The sequence below is a fragment of the Gallus gallus genome, chromosome 3, assembly GCF_016699485.2.
Source record: "Gallus gallus isolate bGalGal1 chromosome 3, bGalGal1.mat.broiler.GRCg7b, whole genome shotgun sequence".
Classification (NCBI taxonomy): domain Eukaryota; kingdom Metazoa; phylum Chordata; class Aves; order Galliformes; family Phasianidae; genus Gallus; species Gallus gallus.
This window is the reverse complement of record NC_052534.1, coordinates 58,690,444-58,713,682: the sequence shown is the minus strand read 5'-3', so window position 1 is coordinate 58,713,682 and position 23,239 is coordinate 58,690,444. Positions and strand designations below refer to the sequence as shown.

Sequence of the window (23,239 nt, the reverse complement as noted above, 5' to 3'; positions counted from 1 at the left end):
CTCCAAGTGTCCTGTCAGAGCTGAGCAGAGGGGAAGAATCATCTCCCTCAACCTGCTGCTGACACAGTGCAGCCCAGAAGGCTGCTGGCTTTCATCTTTTCCCTTACAGCTACATAACTCAGGCTTTGTACTATTCAAGGAAACAGAATCATGATAGCAACATCTCATATCTTTCAGACATTTAACAGAGGACAATATCACATTAAGCAGAGAAATAAAATAGTCAGGAAAATATGCAACAAATACCTTTTATTCCCACACCAGTCTGCGTTTGCTAGCATAACAAACTGCGCTGCTCTGAACTGCTGCAAGGAGACATACAAATTTTTGTGCAAAACACTTGAAATGTATTCCAAACACCCACAAGCGATTTGCCAGCCAGTACGCACCTGCAAGCTCCCATGTTAACAAACGGTATGCTAAATGCTATATGCTACATATGCATGGAATCAAAGCACTTTGAGCTATACACTTAATACTTAAATTGTAACTGATTTTAATGAGGATGAACATTTATCTTGAATAAATTAATGTAAGACAATATTGAGAAATTCTAGATTAATTTGCATTAGTGAAAATTAATTATGCAGTGGAATTTTAATAGGAAAGTCTGAAGATGCTATGCTGTCTTCTTGAAAAGTCTTCTTTAAAGTATATGAAGGCATTTTTTGTGAGTGTTTGCTTTTTAACTCTTCAGTAGCACTAGAAATATGGTACATGTAGGCTTTCTGAACGTGTTCCCTGTCTCCACCCCAAACCTGTCTGGGAAGTTTGGCTGTTGTGCACAGCTGTCAGGCATTTCTGGGTATACCAGTCTGATCAAGCTGCTGTGAGTCTGGAAACTCTTGGCACGTCAGCTGCATGTTTACACATCAGTTCTTAGTAATTCTCCCTGAGAGCTAAAGCACTGCCAGAGGTGTATGTGCTTTTCCGCAATCTACCAAGTCTGGATACACAGCACTCACCATACACACACTGCCCAGAGATTGTGGGCGTCAGACTCAGGCTGCAGACATCCACATTTCTGTTCTCTGCCAGAACATGAGGATTAGGTTCAGTGCCAACCAAGGATGTTCAGAACATTGTACCCACGCAGTTCATACATGACTGTGCATAGGGATCCCAGACAGGAATACAGCAGCTCCAACACTAGCCCTGGTTACACACTCTCTGCCAAGTGCACTGGGATGCTCATCTGTGTTATCAGAAGCCCTCACTGCTGCTGCTTGATACCCACAGGGTGTAAAGGTTTTTTTTTAATCTCAGATACTGTGTAAGTATTTGGCTCTTAATTTTTGTCTTCAGAAGTGTAAATTAAAGGGAAATCTTTCAAAGTGAACAGTTGTTCTGTTTTGCTGTTTTGTTTATTTTTTAAAAAAGAACAAATCCAAATAAAATGTTCTGCTGCTCTTCCTGTGCCCTCTGTCCACTGAAGCAGTACTGACCATCAATATTTGAAGCAGAGAGGCACCTTGCTCCTTCAGCACCAACTTCTGTCCTTCCTTATCAGCTGTGTTTTCAGCAAGCTGCTGAAAATATTGTAAAAATTTACAGCTCTATGTGGTTCTAAATAAATAAATAGAGGTGTTGTAAGAAAAGTTTAGAGGTTGTACTGAGGCACATGGTTTGGTGGGAAACATTGGTGATAGTTTGGACTGGATGATCTTGAAGGTCTTTTGGCGATTCCATGATTCCATGAGACTAACTAAAGCTGGGCAAGGGGATGTGGAAATGGCAGTATTACCTAATTTAGACACCCTCAGTCCTACTGAGAAACACTTCCCCTTGGGAGGAATGACACCGATTTCCACAGTGAATTACTTGAGGTACAACAGCACCACTTGTGCAACAAAGAATTGCTCAACATCAGAAGCAGCGGCAAAGTCCTGCTTGTTGTAGCTCTGGGCCTAAACCTGTAGCATATGTGACTGAGTGAAGAAATGGGAGTTCATCTTACATAACCCTTTGTTCCCCTCTCTACTACTCATTTCTCAAAGAAAATCTTACCAAACCAAACTAAAAGAAAGAAAGAAAGAAAAAAAAGGGGAATTTTCCTTTTGCATATGCCCTACAGCGGTTGAGAAAATAAACTGTTATTTCAGGTGCAATAGGAATGGAGGATTGGACTTGACATCATTATACGACTACGTGAATTCATGAATAAATAGGTACAGGAAGAACATTGTCCCTTCAAAGGGTCATGAGACCTTAGCTGGTTTGAATTCTTATTTACGATGAGTAAGCTGTTTAGTTTCTCAGTGGATTCTTACAGTTAAATTGTAGCCTCATATGCTCTTCATGAGACAAGGACAACACTTTTATATGCAGGTTTTCTTACTGTTGCAGTTGATTTTAATATGTGAATGATGTAGCTTACTATTTTTTCCAGTTAATTTCATAATTATTTTGCTTCAGATGTCTCTGGAAAACAACAAAATATTAGAGTGAAACATGAAACCTTCACATTTGGCTTTAAAAAATTATGTGGGAATGCAGGTGAATGAGCACTTGAGTCAAATTAATGGCTGTGAATTAGGGCTTGCTTGTGCCATAAAATGGTTTGTCAGCACAATTACACCAGTAATCCCAAGACTACAGCAAAATTAAAGCTAATGTATGACTCTATGTCCTGGTTTTATCAGTATTCTGTATCATAACATCATGCAACAGACTGTTGGGTGAGGAGTGCACTGTGGAGCTATGTTTACTGTTTATCTCTAGCAGTCTCATGTGAGTTCTGATCCTCCAAGGTGAAGATGCACTGGGATGCACTGCATTTTCCAGGAGCCCCCAGATGATTTCTGATTCTGCGTGATGGAGGAAGAGCTTTCTGGTCTTTTTGAGGAGGTAAGCCATGGAGGGCCTGCTGACTCAGGTCTCTCATTTGGTTTTATTTTTTTTATTGTTTTGATTTATTACTCTTAATTATTCTGTATTATCTCACAATCCTTTTAATAAATTAGTTTCTCCTATCTCAATTTTTTTCCCTCTTCCTTTCCAACCCCTTTCTCCTGAGGGGAGGGAGGAGTGTCGTGTGATTAACTCTTTAAACCATGGCACTCTGATACAGCTATGCCAGCAACTTTGTCTAAGTACATGAAACTCAAACCAGTAAACTTTTCTTTTACCAGCACAGCTTATGCAGTTTAGGGAAATACTTGACCTATACAGGCAAAAGAGCTCATTTAGTCCATATAGGATGTGACTCCACCAAAGAGTTCTCCTAGTATGTCTCCATCATTACTGCACATCATATGAAGCCTATATGATGTTGCTGGTCTGAGAAATTCGGGATCAGACATATCATCCTCATTGTGATACTGCCAGCAGCTGTGCTCTAGTATGGGATAACAGAGCTGAAGGCCTGGAGGGAAGTTAATTAGTACCTAAGTAATCAGAGAATTGCAGAATCAAAGAGTGATCAGAATTGGAAGGAATCCTTAAGTCCCCTACCACAGGCAGGGACATCTTCCACAAGACCAAGTTGACCAAAGCCACATCCAATCTCTCCTTGAACACCTCTATGGATGGGACATCCACAACTTATCTGGTCAAACTGTTCCAGTGTCTCACCACCCTGCTGTTAACATTTAACAACAATATGCTTTATTGAATGCTATGGGCCCAGAGAGTGGTAAGCAAGGCCTGTGTGCATTGGATGAACAGGTCTCAGAGCAACACCCTGTTTGCTATCTGCCAACCCTTCCTTCCTCCAGTAATCACAATTGATTATTCTTTGGATAAGAAGTTTTAATTTGAACATTAAGGAAAAGTGAAAACACTACGCAGTAGAGAAATTATCAAACAATGAAAATTGACAGAGTAGTATATGTCCCCAAACCAATATTGAAAACTACTTAAAAGTAGGAAGACTTTCAGATGTGTTGAGAACATACAACTCCAGTTACAGATTTGTCTTTCTATCTTCAACGTCCCCAAGTCTGGAAAGTTTGCCTCAACCCAGGGATAGTAGGAAAGAAACAGCTAGCTTGGAGGGGCAGTGGTGTGAAAGGCCCAGAGAAATGTCTTAAGAAAACAGCACTTCATTACATAATATGTATTTAGTAAGTACAGGATTAATGGAGGTTTGGTGGGGTCAGGAATGTTGGTTTTCATTTGTAGCACTGTCTTCAACATGTCTTCTTCATACAGGAACCTACCTCTCAGTATAACCAAAGTAAAAAGTTTCACCTCAGTCTGTTTCATACAATCCCTTTTTAAAAAAGCACAAGTTTAAAACAATAATAAAATCGTTCAAACAAAGCCACCTAAAATGTTTAGTTTGTGGCAGGAAGAAAACACAGATCTGTAGATTTTTTATCCTCTGCAGCATTTTCCTTTTCTTTTCTACTTTTTGTTCCCCATTGAATAAGTGCCCAGACTTAGTCAACTGCAGCCATTCCTTTAGTAGCACTCATGTGAAGTTCAAATCCAGAAAGCAAAATCCTGAAACAGTTAATGGCCATTGTTGCTATATCAAGCTAAGGCATGTGTAGTCAAGCCCCTTGCTTGATTGCTTACTGTTCTGTAGTGATGATGTGTTAACATCATTGACCCCCTGGGCACATCTATTCTATCAAAATTAACATAGCAATGACCCGAGGCAAATCTTCTTACTTACTCCCTCTTGCTTTGAGTGAGGGCTGGCTCTTACTAGTACCATTCTAGCACACTTCATCCTTTACTATAGAAGGATTTTTTTCTGGCATTGATGAAAAACTTCAAATAATGAATACTGGTTTTCTCATAGCATTCCTGTCTACTTAGGATTGCTTTTGTATTTCTTTAAAACTCTTTTTCCTAGTAACTATTTTATGCAATGATTTGAATCAATGGATTTCATTTTGATAGCTCATATATAACAGAAATATTAAAGGAGTATATTAATGAAGAGCATAAATGCCCTGTAAAAGGGTGGGATCAGGGTGGGAAATGGTTGACTCTTAGTGCTGAATTTAGAGGGGAACTTTGTGTGGGAAGGAAGAGAAACAAGCCCTTATATGAGGACTCCTGGATGGAGAAACTGGGGGTTTCTGTTTGTTTTTGTGTCATATTTGAAGACAGATATATTCGGTGATGTATGTTTTCTACATGTTTCTGGAGGATTTGAAAAAAAAAAAAAAAAGTGTATTTCAGGTGCAGTATACTGCCCAACTCAGATGCAATAGAAATGTTGCATGGCATTTTAAAATAACACGTACATTTTGAAGTAAATAGCCACTTTCTAATTTAAAAAAAAATTCTAAATAATTGAAACATGTCAAGTTTTTTCTGGGATTCATGCGTTTTCTCTTAATAAGAAATCAATTCAGCTAAGTCAAGAAAAGTTAATAGAAGGTTTGGGTATGAGTCAAAAATGGTACTATGCAGTTTCATTGGGATCTAGGAAAAGGGTTGATCTGTGTTTGGCTGGAAATTATACTTAAAGTTTTTAGAAGGAAAGGTCCTCTTCACTGGTACTTTAAGTCTTCCAAAGGCTGACAAAGCAGAAATGCAATAAATTAGTAGAAACACAAATAATTTTCTGGAAGCTTTTTAAGAGACAGATCTTAATTACTGGCTAGAAGGTGCCCACTTCTAAAAAGGGAACAAAGATTGCAGTTACACCAAAGTGGTACAAATCAGAAAAATTAGACAAGCTTTCAGATACAAAGCTTTTCTCTCTGTGTTTTCACGTATTTTTGTATTGTTGGTCTAATTAAGATTTTAGCTCCACCTGTACACTTACATTACCAGAACAACTAGTGGTACCGCCTTGACAAATATGACATCGTTAAGAGCAACACTGGGTCACAAGTAGTTGTGTCTAACTCAGGTGTACCTTTCCCATATTCTTCACAGAACTTATGTGCCAATCAATGATGGTAGTTCCCAGAGAAAACCTTTCCTCATTGTGAAGGATAGTGGTCGCTGGAAAACATGAAAATCACTCTGACCACATTTGTTTGCATCAATATGTGATGAGAGAGCACAACCGCATTCTTTCTTCAGAGGCTATCCTTATTTGGAATTGTAGAATCATTTGAGTTGGAAGGGACCTTTAAAGGTCCTCTAGTCCAACTCCCCTGCTAAGTTCAGGGACACCCACAGCTAGATCAGGGTGCTCAGAGACCAGTCCAGCCTGACTCCAGGGACAGAGCATCCACCACATCTCTGGGCAACCCATTTCAGTGCGTTACTACCCTTACTGTATATATAATTTTTAACTTATATTCAGTATAAATCTCCCCTCTTTTAGTTTGAAACCATTTCCCCTTGTCCTATCACAACAGACCCTACAAATGAGTCTGACTCCTTCTTTCTTATAGCCCCCCTTTAGATACTGAAAGGCCATTCTCAGGTCTTTCCAGAGCCTTTTCTTCTCCTGGCCGAACAGCCCTGGCTCTTTCAGCCTGTCCTCGTAGGAAAGTTGTTCCATCCCTTGGAGCATTTTTGTGGCTCTCCTCTGGACGTGCTCCAACAGATCTGTGTCTCTCCTGTGCTGAGGACTCAGTATCTGGATGCAGTACTCCAGGTGAGGTCTCACCAGAGCAGAGCAGAGAGGCAGGATCACCTCCCTCATCCCGCTGCCCATGCTTCTTCTGATGCAGTCCAGGATACAACTGGCAAAATTTGCTGTCTTGAAATGCTTTCCTTATGTGTTCAATTATGTTTTCATCCACATATTCATAGTCATGCTCTTCTTCCTGTTCCTTTTGACCTTCACACTTTTCAAGTGTCTTATTTGTTAGACCTGAGAAATCAACAAATAAGTAACTGTAAGGAAACAGAAGGCTCTGTACTTGCCCAGGAAAAATGTACAATTCATACAGACAACCACAAAAGTCAAAAACAAAGGAAAAAACATTCTCTTCTCTTTTCTGATATTCACAGAGGTCTTAAGTGACTTGCACACATTCCTGAACATTTGTAGCAGATCAAGAATGAAACCCAGCTGAGCATTTTATAAAATGGTCTTCACTTTTTAAGACTTCCTCTCCCAGTTTCTGAGCAATGCTTGTACCTCATGGTCTATCAAAGAATCATAGTATCACCAAGGTTGGAAAAGACCTCTAAGATCATCTAGTCCAACCATGCATCTACCAAAAGTATTTCCCACTAAACCATGATCCTCAGTATAACATCTAAACATTTCTTAATCTGTTGTCTACTCCCTGACAGTTGTCCATAGACAATTCAAATGTTTAATAAAATGCTTTAGAAGTGTGATCACTAAGAGTGTAAAAGCAGACATTAAACTGTTAAGAGATGAGCAGTGCATGTGCATCATGCAATACCTACAATCCCTGTTGTACATTTGCTCCTATGTTCTTTGCCTGAAAAGATGAATATGTAGCTAGGAAAATGTGTTGGCTTTGTAGGACTTTCTGAAGCCAAAATCCCCATTCTTTTCTTATTCAGAATGTAATATAATAAATAGAGATGAAAGCGTGAGAGTGGTATGAGGTTTAAATGAAAAACTTTGAAGTTCATTTCTTTGTGTCCACCTAGACTAACCTTCAGCTATACTGACCTTTCAAAAAGTGGTGGCCTTTTCCCACTAGAGCAGAGACCCTCACATGAGGCCTCTTAGCAGCTCCAGAGTGGGATGGGCTCTGCACTGATTCCTTGCATGGCAAGAGCTTGATGCTATTCTTCTCATGGGTCAGCCTGCTGCCAAAAGGCCTTATGGTCTCCTGCCTTGCTCATGTACTCCTATTGCACCCCTCCAAGGATTAGTGCCCCACATGCCCCCTCTGGAGCCACCATGTTTTTTGGCACTTGCAGGAGTGGGAAAGAGTTGTACTGCAGCAAGACAGGAGCAGCCCAGGTTTGTCACAATGCCCCATGTTTAATGGAGCTGAGAGGGCACTGAGTTTCAAAAGCAAAAATTTCATGTGAAGTGGTAAAGCAGTGTGAAATACTGCTATGGGAACAGCTGTTTCTGTTTGTTTAATTTACTACAACATAACCAGAAACAACTTGCAAATATGTACAAACCCTCACAGCCTATTTGATCTCTCTGCAAGGCCACGCTTATCAAATACCTCCCTCCTTATGGCACTGAGCTTCTCAAACAAAAATTCTTCCAGGCTTGTTCTTGGGACAACTGCGTTCCCCTTTTCCAAGAAACCAGATGTATAGTTGTTCTTATCAATTTGTTCTAAGACTCTCCATGACTGAGGTGCCTCTTCCTGAGAAATGGACGGGACTCATTTTGTTCTGAAGTTCTGATTCACTCCTTTATAGAAATTTTAAGGTTGGAAATAACCATCATATTCATCAAGCAGCTGTCTACCTGAACCAGGACACAATTTATCATGGACAGATTTTCCTTCAAGTACCCCTGCTTCTTTACAGGAATGACTAAATTAGCAATATATTTCCAGATCTAGACACCAAAAGGGAAAGAAATCCACCCTATGAAAAGAAATTCAACAGAGATCTCACTCACACAAGCGGCCACTATCTTCTTAACAAACATTTCCAGGTTTGTGGTTCATTTTCAGGTTGTCTGCATTTTATTCATCAGTAAAAGTAAACTAATGAATAAAATGGGCACAGAATGAATAAGCTAATCCTTGTGATTCAGCAAGGAAAATATTATTTGTGCACATAGACTTGCTAATACGGATATAAAGTACAGGTTGCACATGGATGGCATAGCTAGACTTTCTTCTTTCCCAAACACAGAAAAACAAAATGATATGCTTCTAAGCAAGACAGCTCAAGGAGAAAAGGAAATTAATGTCATCAGGACAGAGTAAATCACAGTTGTCTCCAGTCTCAAACAAGTGTAGGATGCCTTCTGAAATGTATATATTTACACTTCAGTAAAGCATTAAGCAATGAATGGGACAAGCTGAATGATCCCAAGGGGATTTTAAACAGTGAAATCAATGCAATTTTCTTCCTACTTGAAAAAAATCCATTAGTCTCGACACTGAATTACTGAATCAGATATACCATCTTACCCTGCTAAGAAAACAAGGCTTGTGTCATCATGCTGTCTATCCATCCATCTGCCAATCTCTACAGTACTTTTTAAAGTTTTTCCTTGCCAATTTCAGTCAAATTTGAAAAGGGGGAAGAAGTCACAGCATGGTTATAAAAGAGAAAGTTGAATTAGTTCCTCTGTTGAAAGAAAGGCATGCAGAACACAGCTGTTACACTCTCCATTTGGCAGCAAACAGAAGGATAAATCAGCATGTGTGTATTGGTTGGCCACTCAACACACACATAGCTCCAAACCTGCTCTTTTTCATATAATAGGAGTACCATAAGGAGAGTTTTAGTTATTATCAGGGAAGGAGGGAAAGGAGCAGCAGGGGACAACAGACCTGAATCCTTATTAAACCAAATTTCATTAACTCCACTCTTCCTGGAACAATTTGTATAATTATGTTTGCCTTTATAGTGGAAAGGGAATGTTCTGCAGACTAAAAATTTCCATTTGTCTCACTCACATCCTCAAGTGGGTAGGATTTTTTTTTTTTTTTTCTGAATATGCTAGCTTTTCTTTCACAGACTTCAAGGTCACAAACAGTTGCCATAACTCTTAATTCTGCACTCATCCAAAATGCAGGCAACAGAAGTAACCTATCATCATCATTGCTGGAAGGCAACCAGTGCTAGAAACCCCAGTTCATGTATATAAAAGGTTGCACAAGTAAACACCCCTGGCCATGATCATAATAGAGTTTTATAGCTGTGGTAAATATCTCAGCTCAGGATTTATGCTGCATAAACTAACATTCAGCCACATTAATAACATTTAGCTTTTATAGATATGCCTAACTTGAAAACAATAGTTGTGAGTTATTATGCACAATAATATTGTGAACTAAACAAGGTAGAACAACATTCTTATTTCTGAGCATCACTTCAGTGAAAAAGCACAGAACTGAAGAATGTATGCATTAGTCAAAGTTTTTTTATTAACAGTAGTGTTTTGTTTGTTGTGAGCCTGGTTAAGGTGCTCCTCAGTGCTTGTTAGGAGTTAATTCCTTAGGGACTGCTACTGGAAACCGCTGAGTGAATCAGAGCCAATGAAATGAATGAACTATTCCCTGGCCTGATATCCATCAATCATTCCTTCTAGTGATGATTTATAATGTCTTTAAAAACTGTTAAAGGTAACAATCAAAATATTTCATATGTACTGTAGGGTTAAAATTCATGTATGGTTAATATTTATCTCTGTGGGGAATGTACTAGCACACTGTTTGGAACAGTTTAATCTTAAATTCAATTTCTTAAAGAAATATGAATTTCCTTAGAGATACAAACAACTTCTGACTTATTTTACTGTCCTTTTATTTCTAACTTTTCTTCTTTACTTTTCTAGACTATCTTGGTGGTCTTACTGAATCCTTACAGTCACTACTTTCTGTGACTGTTGTTTTTTTTTCCCTTTTTAATTACAAATCAAACACTCCGTATAATCAACATCAGTATAATCATCAAACACTCCACACAATAACTCTCACAGAAAACCTTTGTCACAGACTTTAAGGAGTTGCATATTCCAGGTCCCATCATACGTTTTGCAAGAGGGTATAGAGAAGGGCTCTGTGTGGCACCATGCCCCCTACCCACTCCCATCTACTGTTCAGCACACCATCTTCCACCTAAAGAAGAACCATAGAATATCCTGAGTTGGAAGGGACTCATAAGGATAATAAGTTCTAACTCCTGGCTCCTGGGTCTGCACAGTACCATCCAAAAATCAGACCACATGTCTGAGCGCTTTGTTCAGATGCTTCTTGAACTCTGGCAAGCTCAGTGCCATGGCCACTCCCTTGGGATCCTGTTCCAATGCCATACGACCTCCTGGTAAAGAGCCTTTTCTTGATATCCAGTCTGAGCCTCCCCTGAAAGAAGCACCACCACCTAGCTGAAGAAGGTACCACCACAGAATCATGCATGGGCAGAAAGTGGGAGGGGTGACTCATACAAAGTCCTCCATAGTTCCCTGCGTGTAACCCCGCAACACTTTCTCCTTGTAACGATTTCTACATGCTCCTGCCTGAAAACTCTGATTTTTGTTGCAACTACAAGCAGTCAAATCTAGCAAGGGAAACATGTAAAGGATGCAGAACGCATGCTTTCTGTCCCCTGCTATACAACCTCGATACTAGCTAAGAATAAAACTAAGTTTAACTAAAAGGAAGTATAATTTATGTAAGTGTACACATAATCCTACTAAGTGATGCAATCTGCTTATTTAAACTCATTATCTTAGCATTTTTTCTTAGCTTATCTAAGAAGATACATCAACAAGGAATAAGGTTTTTGATATGGCCCAAAAAATAAAATGAAAAATTATACAGTTATTGTTTTAAAGATAATTACAGGACCAAAGGAGGCAAAAAAAGGTTTTAACAATTTTGCCGTAGTCAAAGATGGAAGGGAGACAGTTGTCATTCAGTATAGTATGTATGTCATATATTATAGTATATATGTCATACAGTATAGGATTCCTAATTCATGTTGCTTATCCCTATGGTTGAATTCAGAACACTAGTGCATGTTCCCTGTGATATTGCCAAAGTAAAAGCTTCTTTAAATGTAATTCAAAATTATTCATTTTGCTTAAAGCTTTTGAAATTACTATGCTCCATTCATTTAAGTGTTTTTTGAGTACAGCTCTGTAACCAAAAGTATTGCCCTAAATGGTACAACATCAAGAGCAGGGGCAGAAATTTCTTAAACCATCTTCATTGCCGAAGAGGGTATCTGTTTTTTTGTGCACCCTGAGTTGCAATCAAAAGGCCCCTTCCATATTTTCCCCAGCCCATAGCCTTCCGAAATCAAGTTCTGAAAGACAGAACATTCGAATGTCTTCTCTAAAGTGTCCAGATGCCAATACAAAACAAAACAAAGAACTAAAACAAAACAGCATTAGATAATGTTTCAGAAACTCCAGTTAGAAGAAATTTAAAAATTAGAGCAAAACAAACCAAAACAGCAAGTTTCAGATTGAGAGCTATGACTTTGCAGAATCGCTACTATTTTTAATGAATTCAAATTCAGTCAAAACTAAGAAAATAAGATAGTGGCCACTTTAGTGACCAATTCAGGTTTTGTTGAAACAGTGGATAAATTTCTTCATCCAAAAAAAGGATGAATTTCTTAGAAACAAAGATAATAAATACCATCTTTACTAATATGAACTCTGCAAGGAAACACAATAGAGGCGTTAACACTGAAAGAGAACCATATTGCCTTTCTTTTCAGAACTACCTAGCCTTTGATCCTTTGATAAGAAATAGCAGTTTTGTCTGTAAGTGGCTTTTCTTTTCTTTTCTTTTTTTTTTTTTTTTGAGCATAGACTCAATATCCGTATTAGGAATTTGAAATGGGTTGGTGCTTTGGAGGTTTGCTTAACATTCACGAGTAGAAGTTTAAAGATTAGTCAGTGAATGGTACATTTCCTCCCACTCAAAACCCACAGGAGTGTGTCTGTGTTGTTAGTCTTGACATATTTTCTAATCCATTATCCTTTGAATTAACAGAGCAGAATACACTCTGGAACAGGCAAGCTTGCTGCACGCAACAGTGGACTCCTGGGGATCCCTTGACTGGCCAGGAAGAACTGCTTTATCTTCTAATCAAATCTCCTGTATAATTTTGCAGTTAACTTTGAATTAAGCTCAATAATTTGGGCTTCACTAACACACAGCTTTGAGAAAAAACTTCAGCTTTGATCTGGGTTTGCCAGTGTACAATCTAACATCACTCTTTGTTCTATCTTATTAAATCCACGTGTCTCCAACTTTTAACTCACGGTATACTCAAAGTTAGGCAAAAATTGTTCAGGGATATACTCCAAGGCAGTTTAACAAGAAGAGGTTTTGTAGTCTTGCAGAAAAAGCTTTATGATATTGTCTCTTGATTTTCTGTGTGTGCAAAACAGAGGTACTGAGGATTTGATAGGACAATGGGGAATGATCTTAAGCTCAAGGAAAGAAGATTTAGATTGGATGTCAGGGAGAAGTTCTTCATAGAGCGGGTGGTGAGGTGCTGGAACAGACTGCCGAAAGAGGCTGTGGATGCTTCACGCCTGGAGATATTCAAGACCAGGTTGGATGGGGCCGTGGGCAACCTGGTCTGGTACCAGGTCATGGCACTGCTTGTGGCAGGCGGTTGGAACTTGATGATCCTTGGAGTCCCTTCCAACCCAAGCTATTCTATGATTCTATGATTCTATGAGTCTATGATTGATTTGTTTGAAAATCCTCAGTAACATAGGTTAGTCTTTACCTGAACTTATGTCTCACCTAACAGTCTATATGATGAGCTCAGATTTAATAAAGTGCAAAAATCACGAAGAATAAGATGAGAGACATATGCTCTATGAGGTTTGAAATCAGAAACATGGCTCAGAACTGGACCAGGCAGAAGGAATTAATACTGCAAATTTTTATAGGATCAGGAGCAAGGAAGTCTTCAGCAGCTCTAATTCCAATTTTTTCTTTAGTGTACTTGGGCATACAACTAGAACTATTTACAAAGCACTGATCTCTATCCATAAGCTTGGGGAAATGGATAGGAATAAAAACTCAGATAGGAAATGGGTAGGAAAAGAAAAAGAGCCTGACTGATATCTGAAATATTTCCTCTGGAATCATGAAGAAATAAAAAATTAAGAATAAGGTGTGAAAACCCAGAATTCAGAAAAGGGACAAGAAAACAAAGATTAGGATCTTAATGGGAGAACACTGAAAAGAAGATAATTAAAAAAAAAAAAAGAAATTAAAACTGGAAAAAAGTCACTAGAAAACTTTCTTGTCAAATAGAGTGTTTTGGGATTAAAAACAAATGAAGAGTTAGAATGACAGAATTATAGAGAACCTAGAGTTGGAAGGGACCCACATGCATCATCAGCTCCAGCTCCTGACTCCACACAGGACCACCCAAAATTCAAATCCTATGTCTGAGAGTGGTGTCCAAAAGCTCCTCGAATTCCAGCATTGGGGCTGTGCCCTGTGCCCTGGGCAGCCTGTTCTATGTCCGTTGCCCTCTGGTACAGAACCTTTCCCTAACCCCCAGCTGCCTCTTCCCTGACAGAGCTCCATGCTGTTCCCTCAGGTCCTGTCACAGTTGCCAGATAGCAGAGCTCAGTGCTGCTCCTCAGTTTCCTGTGAGGAGCTGTTTGCCACCATGAGGCCTCCCCTCATCTTCCTCTGCTCTGGGTTGAACAAGACAAGGTCCTTCAGCCACTCCTCACATCTTGCTCTCAAATGACAAAGAGAAATAGATTTACATAAAGATAAAGACAGTGAAGTTCTGGAGATTCTATAAGAAGTTTATCGAGGACAAATAAGACTTGGTGGGATCAACAAAAGAGTGATGTTATTAACTCAGAATGAATAAAGAGTGAGAAAGCAGGCAGACTCTACCCAGGGCAGATGGCAGTTAGCAATGATGCCCTGTTTTGCTATGCTTTTGAATCACAGTCAGTAAAAGCTCCAAAACAAGAACACCTACAAAAAGTCTGAGTCTGTCTTTTTGACTGAAAATAATGAACATCTGATCCATTTATAGAACATGTACCCCTAACTGTGATTTAGAAATGGACTGGGAAATCTCCTCCTTGTTGCGATGGAGTAGAATAGAAGGTCCTATAGTAACCATGAACACCTCGCCCTCACTTGCGTTACTCCACAGGGACTGGATCACCCATAGAGGTGATTCAGTTGATCCCTGCAGCATGGACACCAGTTGTCAAAGTCAAACCCCAGTGATTTGCAGGTAGATCCCTTGGCACAAGAGAGTACATCATTAGCTCATCTTGGTAACAGTGTTGTCCTGGGGCTTAAACAGAGAATGCTAATTTCTATAGCTGCCAGTCTGGAAGCTTCACCATTTACCACTATAAAATATCATCAGATCATTAAGTTGCAACAAAATGGAACCTACAGGGAGATTTTTCAAAGCCACAAAATAACAAATATGAGATTATCTTTCAAAGCAGCCTGCTGTAAACCTAAACACTGTTAGAAAAACTGTTCCCAAACAATCAACATCCGCAGCAGCACAGATCATTGAATATTCAATACACTACAGTAATCTTTAAATATAAAGGTTGTTTATGTTGTATTTGCATAGTTTCAGATAAACAGTCCTTTTTAGGAGACTCACACACTGAATGAGAAGACAGCAAAGAGGAAATTTTATGGGAAGTTCCTATACTGATATCAATTATCAGCAAAAAAAAAAAATGCTGTGAGGATGAGTATTTGTGCCTTAGACTTCCAAATATGCCAGTGTTATAATTAATGTCACGCGTTCATTTTTAAAATATAACTCATGACAGACAGATTAATGAAATCAACCGAGTTTTTTATTTTTACTTCAAAGTCTTCAGGATTTCTCCTCATATCATCTGGCCTCTCAACTTCAATACGTTCTGACAAATTGAGAAGTTGAAAGAGAAGTAGAAAGCCTAATCAGTTATCAAATATAGTTGTGAAATCCAATCAAATGGTGACCTTAAAAACAATTAATAGCCAAGTAATTTACTCAATGCTATTTTTGCTTCAAAATAAATAAAAAAGTTGAAGACATCTTCATATGGCTTGCTTATCCATAATACCTTTTGGAATTAATTTCTTTTTTTTTTTTTTTTTTTCAGTGACAGAAGATGTATAGATTCCTAAGGAAAAACAAAGTGTATCTTTTCACACAAATCTGTTTCTAAAAACTATTGAATATTCATGTTTCAGTGTCAAACAGAGTTTAATACCATGCTGCTGTTGAGAGCTTGGATGAATTTACCTTATGGCATTTATGGAGGAAGAGCAGAAATGTTCATCACTTTTGACTGAAGCACAGATTCCAAATGAAATCACACAAGGTAGTGCTACATATAAGTTATTTATCAAGACTGGGGTTAAACTTTGTTATAATATAACTCAAACCATAAGTCTTAACTAACCTTTAAACACACGGTTTTCCACTAATGTAGCTTTCCCAGTCACGTCCTTCTCATTGTCACGATGCACCAAATCATTTTGACAACTAACCAAAACATCAGCATCTTGATTTGAGCACAATTTCTTCTTGGTGTCTACACAGAAATTCTGAAATTATATAGAAGAAAACATTGACTTCACATATAAATCTTTACTCCAGACTGAGTAGTAATAGAGATGTGACAGATAAGAGCAACGTTCTTTGGGTCACTTCTCTGAAATTTAACCACAAATCTTCTGTTTGCCAAAGCAAATCATCAGTCACCGTAATTCTTATATTTGAGACAAGTACTTCACAAAATAAGATGACTAGAAGGTGCTCTAGGTAAGTAAATTATCTTTAAAACATACCTCCCTTTTCTTTAATTGGCTATGTGGACTCAAACACAAGGAGGAAGTTTATCCATCTCTTACGGCTGATGCAGAGTTCTTTTTGATTAAGTACTTCTACTGTATTGATGATAGATATAACGAGTTATAAAATGAGTTCTGATATACATTATATCACAAATCTGTGTGAAGTCTGACATTTCAATTACATTTATTCAGTAGCATTCATGGCACGGAGCGATAGTAAGATGATAGGAATAGACAATTATGGCATAATCAATTATAGTGCCATAACATGGCAGAAAATAAGTTTCACCCCTTGAATTTCATGCTTGATACACACATTTTCATAATTCTATTTTTTTTTAACTGTGATCTATTTACGTTATAAATATTCAGTCAAATAAATGTTTTTTTTTACCTGTGTGTCAATTTTAAGTGTCAGGAGGGTTTATCTTTATTGAAACTATGGAGTAGCTGCAGTAGCTTAAAGTTCAGTTGCAATTACTATGCCAGAAAGTCCATATTTTCTTAGATAATTTGTACAGGTTTTCCATTCAAAATCTTATGTAGATTTTCCTCAGAAGTTAAAATCATTCTATTCAGAGACAGAAGGTCACTTTGGTAAAATTGACAGTAGTTACCCAACAGTAGTGTCTGATCTTTTCAGGATCAACCGACAATTTGTGAAAGTAGAACATGAACCCAGTTTTTGCAATAACCTGCCCCTTCTGCAGAAGACACCAGCTAGCAACAAGAAAATCACCAGTAACAGAAATATTTGAGAGAGTGTATTAAGCAGAACAGCTGAGGATAAAATCTGTAAAGTACATGGACAATTTTCCTCAGGTGATGACATAAGTGGAAAAAAACACTTATTTTTTTTTTAATTTAGAAGAGCCCAGAGTAGTTATCTCCCTTTTCTGAATTAACACTGAAAGCTCGATCTGCAGGGGTTGACTGAGTTACAGTGTTTGATGCAAGTGTGTGATACAGTCTGTACAGTGCTGGCTAGTACTCTCCTTGATTGCAAAAGAGCCTCTGACACCGAGCAAAGCTGGAAACAGTGATGTAATTCATGGAAGAAATATAAGCTGAGAAATATTTTTCAAAGACAGTGGAAACATCAGAACAAGTCCTTAATGGCAAGGAAGAAAAATAACCCAATGGAAAAGATATGGTTAGAACTAAAACAGTACTAATCTGATGAAATATGGAATGGCTTTACTGGAGTTGCAGGACCTCTGACTTTCTTTCACCAGCAGAGTGTGGCCTTTCTTTGATCTCCAGTTCTTTTCTTGACCATCTGCACCCAAATATGCCTACAGATTTGTTGCCAGCCTGTCCCTGGTAATATAAGCACACTCTACGGACACTTACTGAATACCTTTCGCATGAAGAAAATACATGCTTAAATAACGATTTTCAAGGCTGTCACCAAACTCGTCCCATCCTTAGTACCGTTCATCTCTGTTTATCACAACTGAAAGGTCTTGGGAAAGTCAGGGAAGTATTGCTACTCACTGGCAGATTTTTCAAGCTACTGGGGATAATTGGCACACAGAAAGCTCTCACTCAGAGGTCAGTTTTCAGGAAACTAAATAACCTTAAACTATAGAAATAATAGTAAAAAATACATTAAGAAAAAAGAACAGAACACCGACAATCTCTTATTTTCTGGTCAGATCCTGATTTAGCATATTAATCCTTGCAATCAAAATAATGAATTAATATGTTCATATTATTTGTTTTATGTTGCCTTAAATAACTTAGAAACAAGCCTTGGTGTCAAAACAGAAATATTCTCTCATTAAGAATGCTGTAACTGGAGTTTGTACTGATCTTATCAGTCAACAACAAAGCCACACACTGTGATACAATAGTTGCCTGGGGCACACTGTAAATAAATTAAAATATGCAGAACTCAAACACATAAGAACCAACAGGATAACAGGAATTGGACTGTCACTTCACTATCTGCTGAAATCTGATATCACTTAAACATTCTTAATGGAGCTACAGATAACAGTTAAACCAGAGACAAACAGAGATAAGAAGCTTTTTTAAACTGCACAAAAATTACAAAGTCTTACAGTAATCTTCCACATACTAGACAGGTTTAATGGCACAGTCTATATGGAGGTTCACTCGCTGTCCATAAATAACTCAGAGGGCAAACATGGTTGTAAAGGTAAGGTAGCGTAGCGCAGTCTCTCTCAGGAAATAAGAGGCGTTAAATCAAACAGGATGAGTGTGAGGCTCATGTGACAACTAAAAGACCAGAGATGCATCATTTTGGTAAGACAGAACTTGCAACATTCTGCAGAAGCTATAAATGAGTGCAGAATTTATCCAAGATGTACAGATTGAAAACACTGAAGTAGCAAACTGAGTTTCAAAGAGAGCAGTTGGAATTTATTTCCCTTGGTTGCTTAAAGAGCATAATGCGCTACACGTATGTGTGTGTGTGTGTGTGTGTGCAAGTTCACCTCAACAGACAGCTCTCCCCTTGCCCACCCCAGAAGCAGTGACATCTGCACACACAAAAATGTTTTGCCCTTCTACAGCACCAGAAGCAGAGAACCTTTCCCAAAAATGCCAATTACCCTTGCAATTGTTAGCTGGTGCTTCTCATAGCTCCAAGCTGAATTCTTATCTGCCTTTAGAAATTCAGGCTATTAATAGTCCCTGAGAATATTTCTTCCATTAATATGTGCAATTGCTTTTTGAATTCATTTACAATTCTGATATCAACATCATGTGCCAATGAGTTCCAGAGCTTAGTTCTGCATTGTGTAATTTTCCTTTTTTCTTTAAACCATCCTACCAAATAATTTCATGCAGCTGTTGTATTCACTCTCTATTCACTTTCTTCCTGCATTCAGGTTTTTACATATATAATCTCTCTCCTGAGTCATTTCTTCAGGCTGAGGAGCTCTATAGCCTGTTGCATTTTCCTCTTAGAGGATCAGAATTGTAATCCATGATGCACGAGATCCTGATATTTCTTCTTCTTTGCAAGCAGAAATATCTGCTAAAAACTACTGGAGGCAGTCTGTATACCACACATACAGTCAAGATCACTATTTGGTCACAACTTCTCAGTAAGACAAGGAAAACTAATTGGAAGAGTGGCCCAGCAAAATGAGTATAACCTCTGAGGCAGAATAGCAGATGGAGAAGCACACAAGAACTAAAAGCTGTTAAATCTGTATAGAAAGAAAGAAAATAATACATGTGTTCATAATACACATTACTGTTTTAGTTGCTTTTCTCATTAAAAAAAAAAAAAACAAAACGAAAGAAAGCTTCAACAGTATCTAGAACATTCAGAGTAAAGAATGAGAAGCAGCATTTGTTTAAAGTGCAGAAAAGTGTGGGAGTAAGTATGAAACCAACAGCTGTCATAGTCTCTGAAAACGCTTTGAGAGATGTAGTGGCATAAACCAGTTTGACAAAACTGTGCCTTTCCAGACAGAAAGTCAAGCTGTTGTATGATTACAAATGACTCTAGTGAAGAGGAGTACTCATTTGTCGGAGCAATCAGTGCTGGACATAGCACTACACCTTTGGAGTACATTTATTATGAGTCAGCCATGCTAGCAGATACAGATCATAAACCTTTTACTGCAATCTTTAAAGACAATTTGGAGAGGCACACTTTGCTGCCTTCAGAAACTCAAGCCAAAGCTCTAGACAGATATCTTTGCTTTGGCATATATCGCACTGGTATATTTACTTGTAAAATTCTTAATTGCTACATGCACTTTGCCAGCAGGAAAGAAAGAAGAGTGGAAGTGTGATAAATGGCTTTTCAGCCCAAATATGTTGCACTCCTTTCAAACAAAAAAGGCCATTTATCACCACAAGCTACAAACTAATATTCTGTAAGAGAGTCTTACAGCAGAGTATTCATGGGGAGGCCCAAACTAGGCTGAAAATTTACCTTTTAAAATTTTGAAGAGTGTATTAAAGACATGATGAGAGAAAAAATATAGAAGGGCACATCAGTCTGACAAGGTAGTCACAGTTGCTGATATATAGAGATAATTTCATGACTTTCAGAGCATCCTGCATATTGACAAGCTGCGTAGATCAATAAGGGATCATTTGGGTCCAAACTGCATTATATCTGTATGACTGTCTGCAGGGAAAATTAAGAGCTGTAGCAAATCAGGGAAGAATCACAGAATTTGACTCCTATGTGGTATCAATACAGGACCAGGGTAAGAGCTATCTCAAAGCTGCAGGCCCTCCTGAAACATAAATCCAAATTCTTTCCTGGTTCTTGAGTATGTAAGCTGGAGTATTTACATTTCTTTAAACTTATTCAATCCAGAATTACAGCAATGTTAGCCAAAATAAAATTTCATCCACTATATGAATAGAAGAAGGAATGGTTTACTTCCTTGTAACAGATGGGAAGTGCAAATTCAAATGACAGAAATACAAAAGTGGAAACTGTTGACATGCCTCAAGAAATTCACATTATTATGGCAGTCAGCTGGGACTTGAAAGGAAACAATTGCCTTCAGATTATTACTCATTTGTATCCCAAGGTAGCCTTCTTACATGATCCATTGGCAAGGCAACTTATCTTGCAGATCAATGTACTTTTTCAAGGGCAGAGTGTACCTATGGCTAAGGGTACTGACAAGGGTCTTTGGTTTTATACTGAAAAATTTTAACAGCCTTCCCCTTTGCACTGATTCCAGCGCATGATATCAAGCCTACATTTTCCACAGTCCAACCAACTGTGGAAAAGAAGAACTAGTTAGAAGATGCTTCAGAAAGGCCATGAGCAATAAAGAAGGTCCTCATTTAACCTCATCAACATACAGGACAGGAATACATAGGAAAAATATTATTTGTCTGCAGAACTCATATAAACTACAGATGAACTGTTTTTGCCAAAGAAAGGACCAAGGTTGTATCACTTCAAAGGCAGGAACAAATTCACATTAGTTCATGAGCTCTCTTTTGCCTAGAGGGGACATGGAACTCTGACTAAATTACTTCTTTATTATTATTATTGTTATTATTATTTTAATCAGGGTTCAAATTCTTAACAGGTTTCTCCTACATGAGATACTCTCTGTATATGTTTACAACATCACAGTTAATTTTATGTTGTCAGGTTTTTCCAAAGATGGCAGTGGAGATGCTGTGTAATGAAGTCACGATAGACTGTAGGCAGATGCCACTGTAGGCATAGAGTTCAGAATGCATATTTAAAAATAAACATTTTCCTGGAAGTGGAGAGAGCTTTAGCTTATCTTTGCCCAAAGCTTGAATAAGGATTTCAAACTCAAAACAAAGCAGAAAGTCACGCTACAATTCCATCCTTTTCTAAAGAAATAAAAACAGATAGCATATCAGACTGAATGGTCTTCAAAAAACCAACAGCATGCAGAACACGCTGAGCTTTGCCCAACACGCAGCTTACTTGTGAGCTTGAATGAATATTGCGATGGCATAGTGATTAACAGTGAATAAACCGTGAAGGAAATGGCATTTCTGCAAGAACAGAACAAACTCTTCTGTTTTGGGGATCTTTTTCCGGCACGCAAGGAGGGTGCTTGCGGCAGCCGCTAGATGGCTGTGTTCCCTGCCTTATGCCCAGCCTGAGCGCCTTAAACTTATTCACAAGGGTGTACATTTCAGCAGTAAAACAATAGCTAAACACTTAGCGCATCACCTCTCACCTGACAAAGATGTCTCCCTCTGGTCCACCCCTTTCCCCGCATTTGAAACCACACGCAAAACAATTTTCACAGTTGTATCAAGGCTAGGTGGAAGGAAGATGCTCATCAAAGTTGATCATTTCTTGGGGTAGTGTTATACAGTGAAATGCTAAAACCCGTTACCTAAACAGACTGAGCTTTGATCATTTACCTGTTTAGCAGGGGGGTTGGACTCGATGATCTCTTGAGGTCCCTTCCAACCCCTGCAGTTCCATGATTTAGGAGGAGAAGCAGCAGCAAATGGGGAAAAACAAAGCGTACAGCCAGCAGGATAGCCTTTAGAGAAGGGCTGCTTTGTGTACATATCACAGCTTTCCAAGGAAATCTCATACGGCTTTAAGAAGGTAACTAAAAGCTGCTGCTCTTTAAGGATAGTTCCCACATTTCAGGTAAATAATCCACAGAAATCTACAGCTGATTTAGCTACAAATGAATTGCATCATGTTGTCAGTAAAAACATGCAAGTGTGTGTCTTTATTACATTCTGCTAAAATTCTTTGCTCCAGGATTTCAGAGCCTGAAGCTTTCTGTTCTTTATTCAACAACTTTCATGCACTCATTCAGAGCTCACAGTATTCATCTAACTACTTACTGTTGAATGAAATCTTTTCCTTTTCCAAAAATCTGTCCAAGAATGCTACAGAGTATGTCTCAAGAGATTTTTAAATGAAGATTTGCTACCAAAGGATCTATTATGTCTTTGGGTAACTAGAACTGTTGGTCTCTTTTCCCAGGCATTCTTCTCCTGCTCTGTTTCTATACAAGCAAAAGAGAACAGAAAACAATGTAGGACATCGTTGAGTGGTCCAGGTTGAAACAATGCTGTAATTAGCCTGTACAAAATCACTGGGCATATACCCTCTGATATTAGTGATGCAGATCAGAGAGAGTATTTTAAAATGTTTAACAAGAGTTCAAATGCTAGGTGTAGAACTGTACAACATCGTCTCAGCTCCATCTCTTCATTCTCCCCTCCTGATAAAATACACAAAGGGGAAAGTTCTTGTTCCCCAGGGCCTCACAGCAGAGAAGAGACTTTTTTCCTCTTTAGCTAGTGTATATGATATTTGTATTCTGTTTGTTTTTCAGATACACCTGCACCTCAAAGTGTGCCTTTTCCTGAGTACTTACACTGCGGTGTCACTTCCTTTGTTCAATGCCTCGTGCAGAGGAATGTATTTTTTCCACATTTTACATGCTGGCAAA

General features: G+C 38.4%; 1 protein-coding gene across 2 annotated transcripts in view; it reads right to left on the bottom strand.

Moving 5' to 3' along the window:
- Positions 1–232: 232 nt before the first annotated feature.
- THEMIS (thymocyte selection associated) overlaps positions 233–23,239 on the bottom strand; it is an 83,318-nt gene continuing 60,311 nt past the window's right edge. For both annotated transcript variants that reach the window (XM_015284452.4, XM_040697916.2), the window contains 2 exons: positions 15,923–16,067; positions 233–6,733 (listed from right to left, as the gene is read on the bottom strand). In XM_015284452.4, the coding sequence (XP_015139938.3) occupies positions 6,303–6,733; positions 15,923–16,067 (576 nt within the window). In that variant the 3' untranslated portion in view covers positions 233–6,302. The remainder of the gene's footprint in view (positions 6,734–15,922; positions 16,068–23,239) is intronic.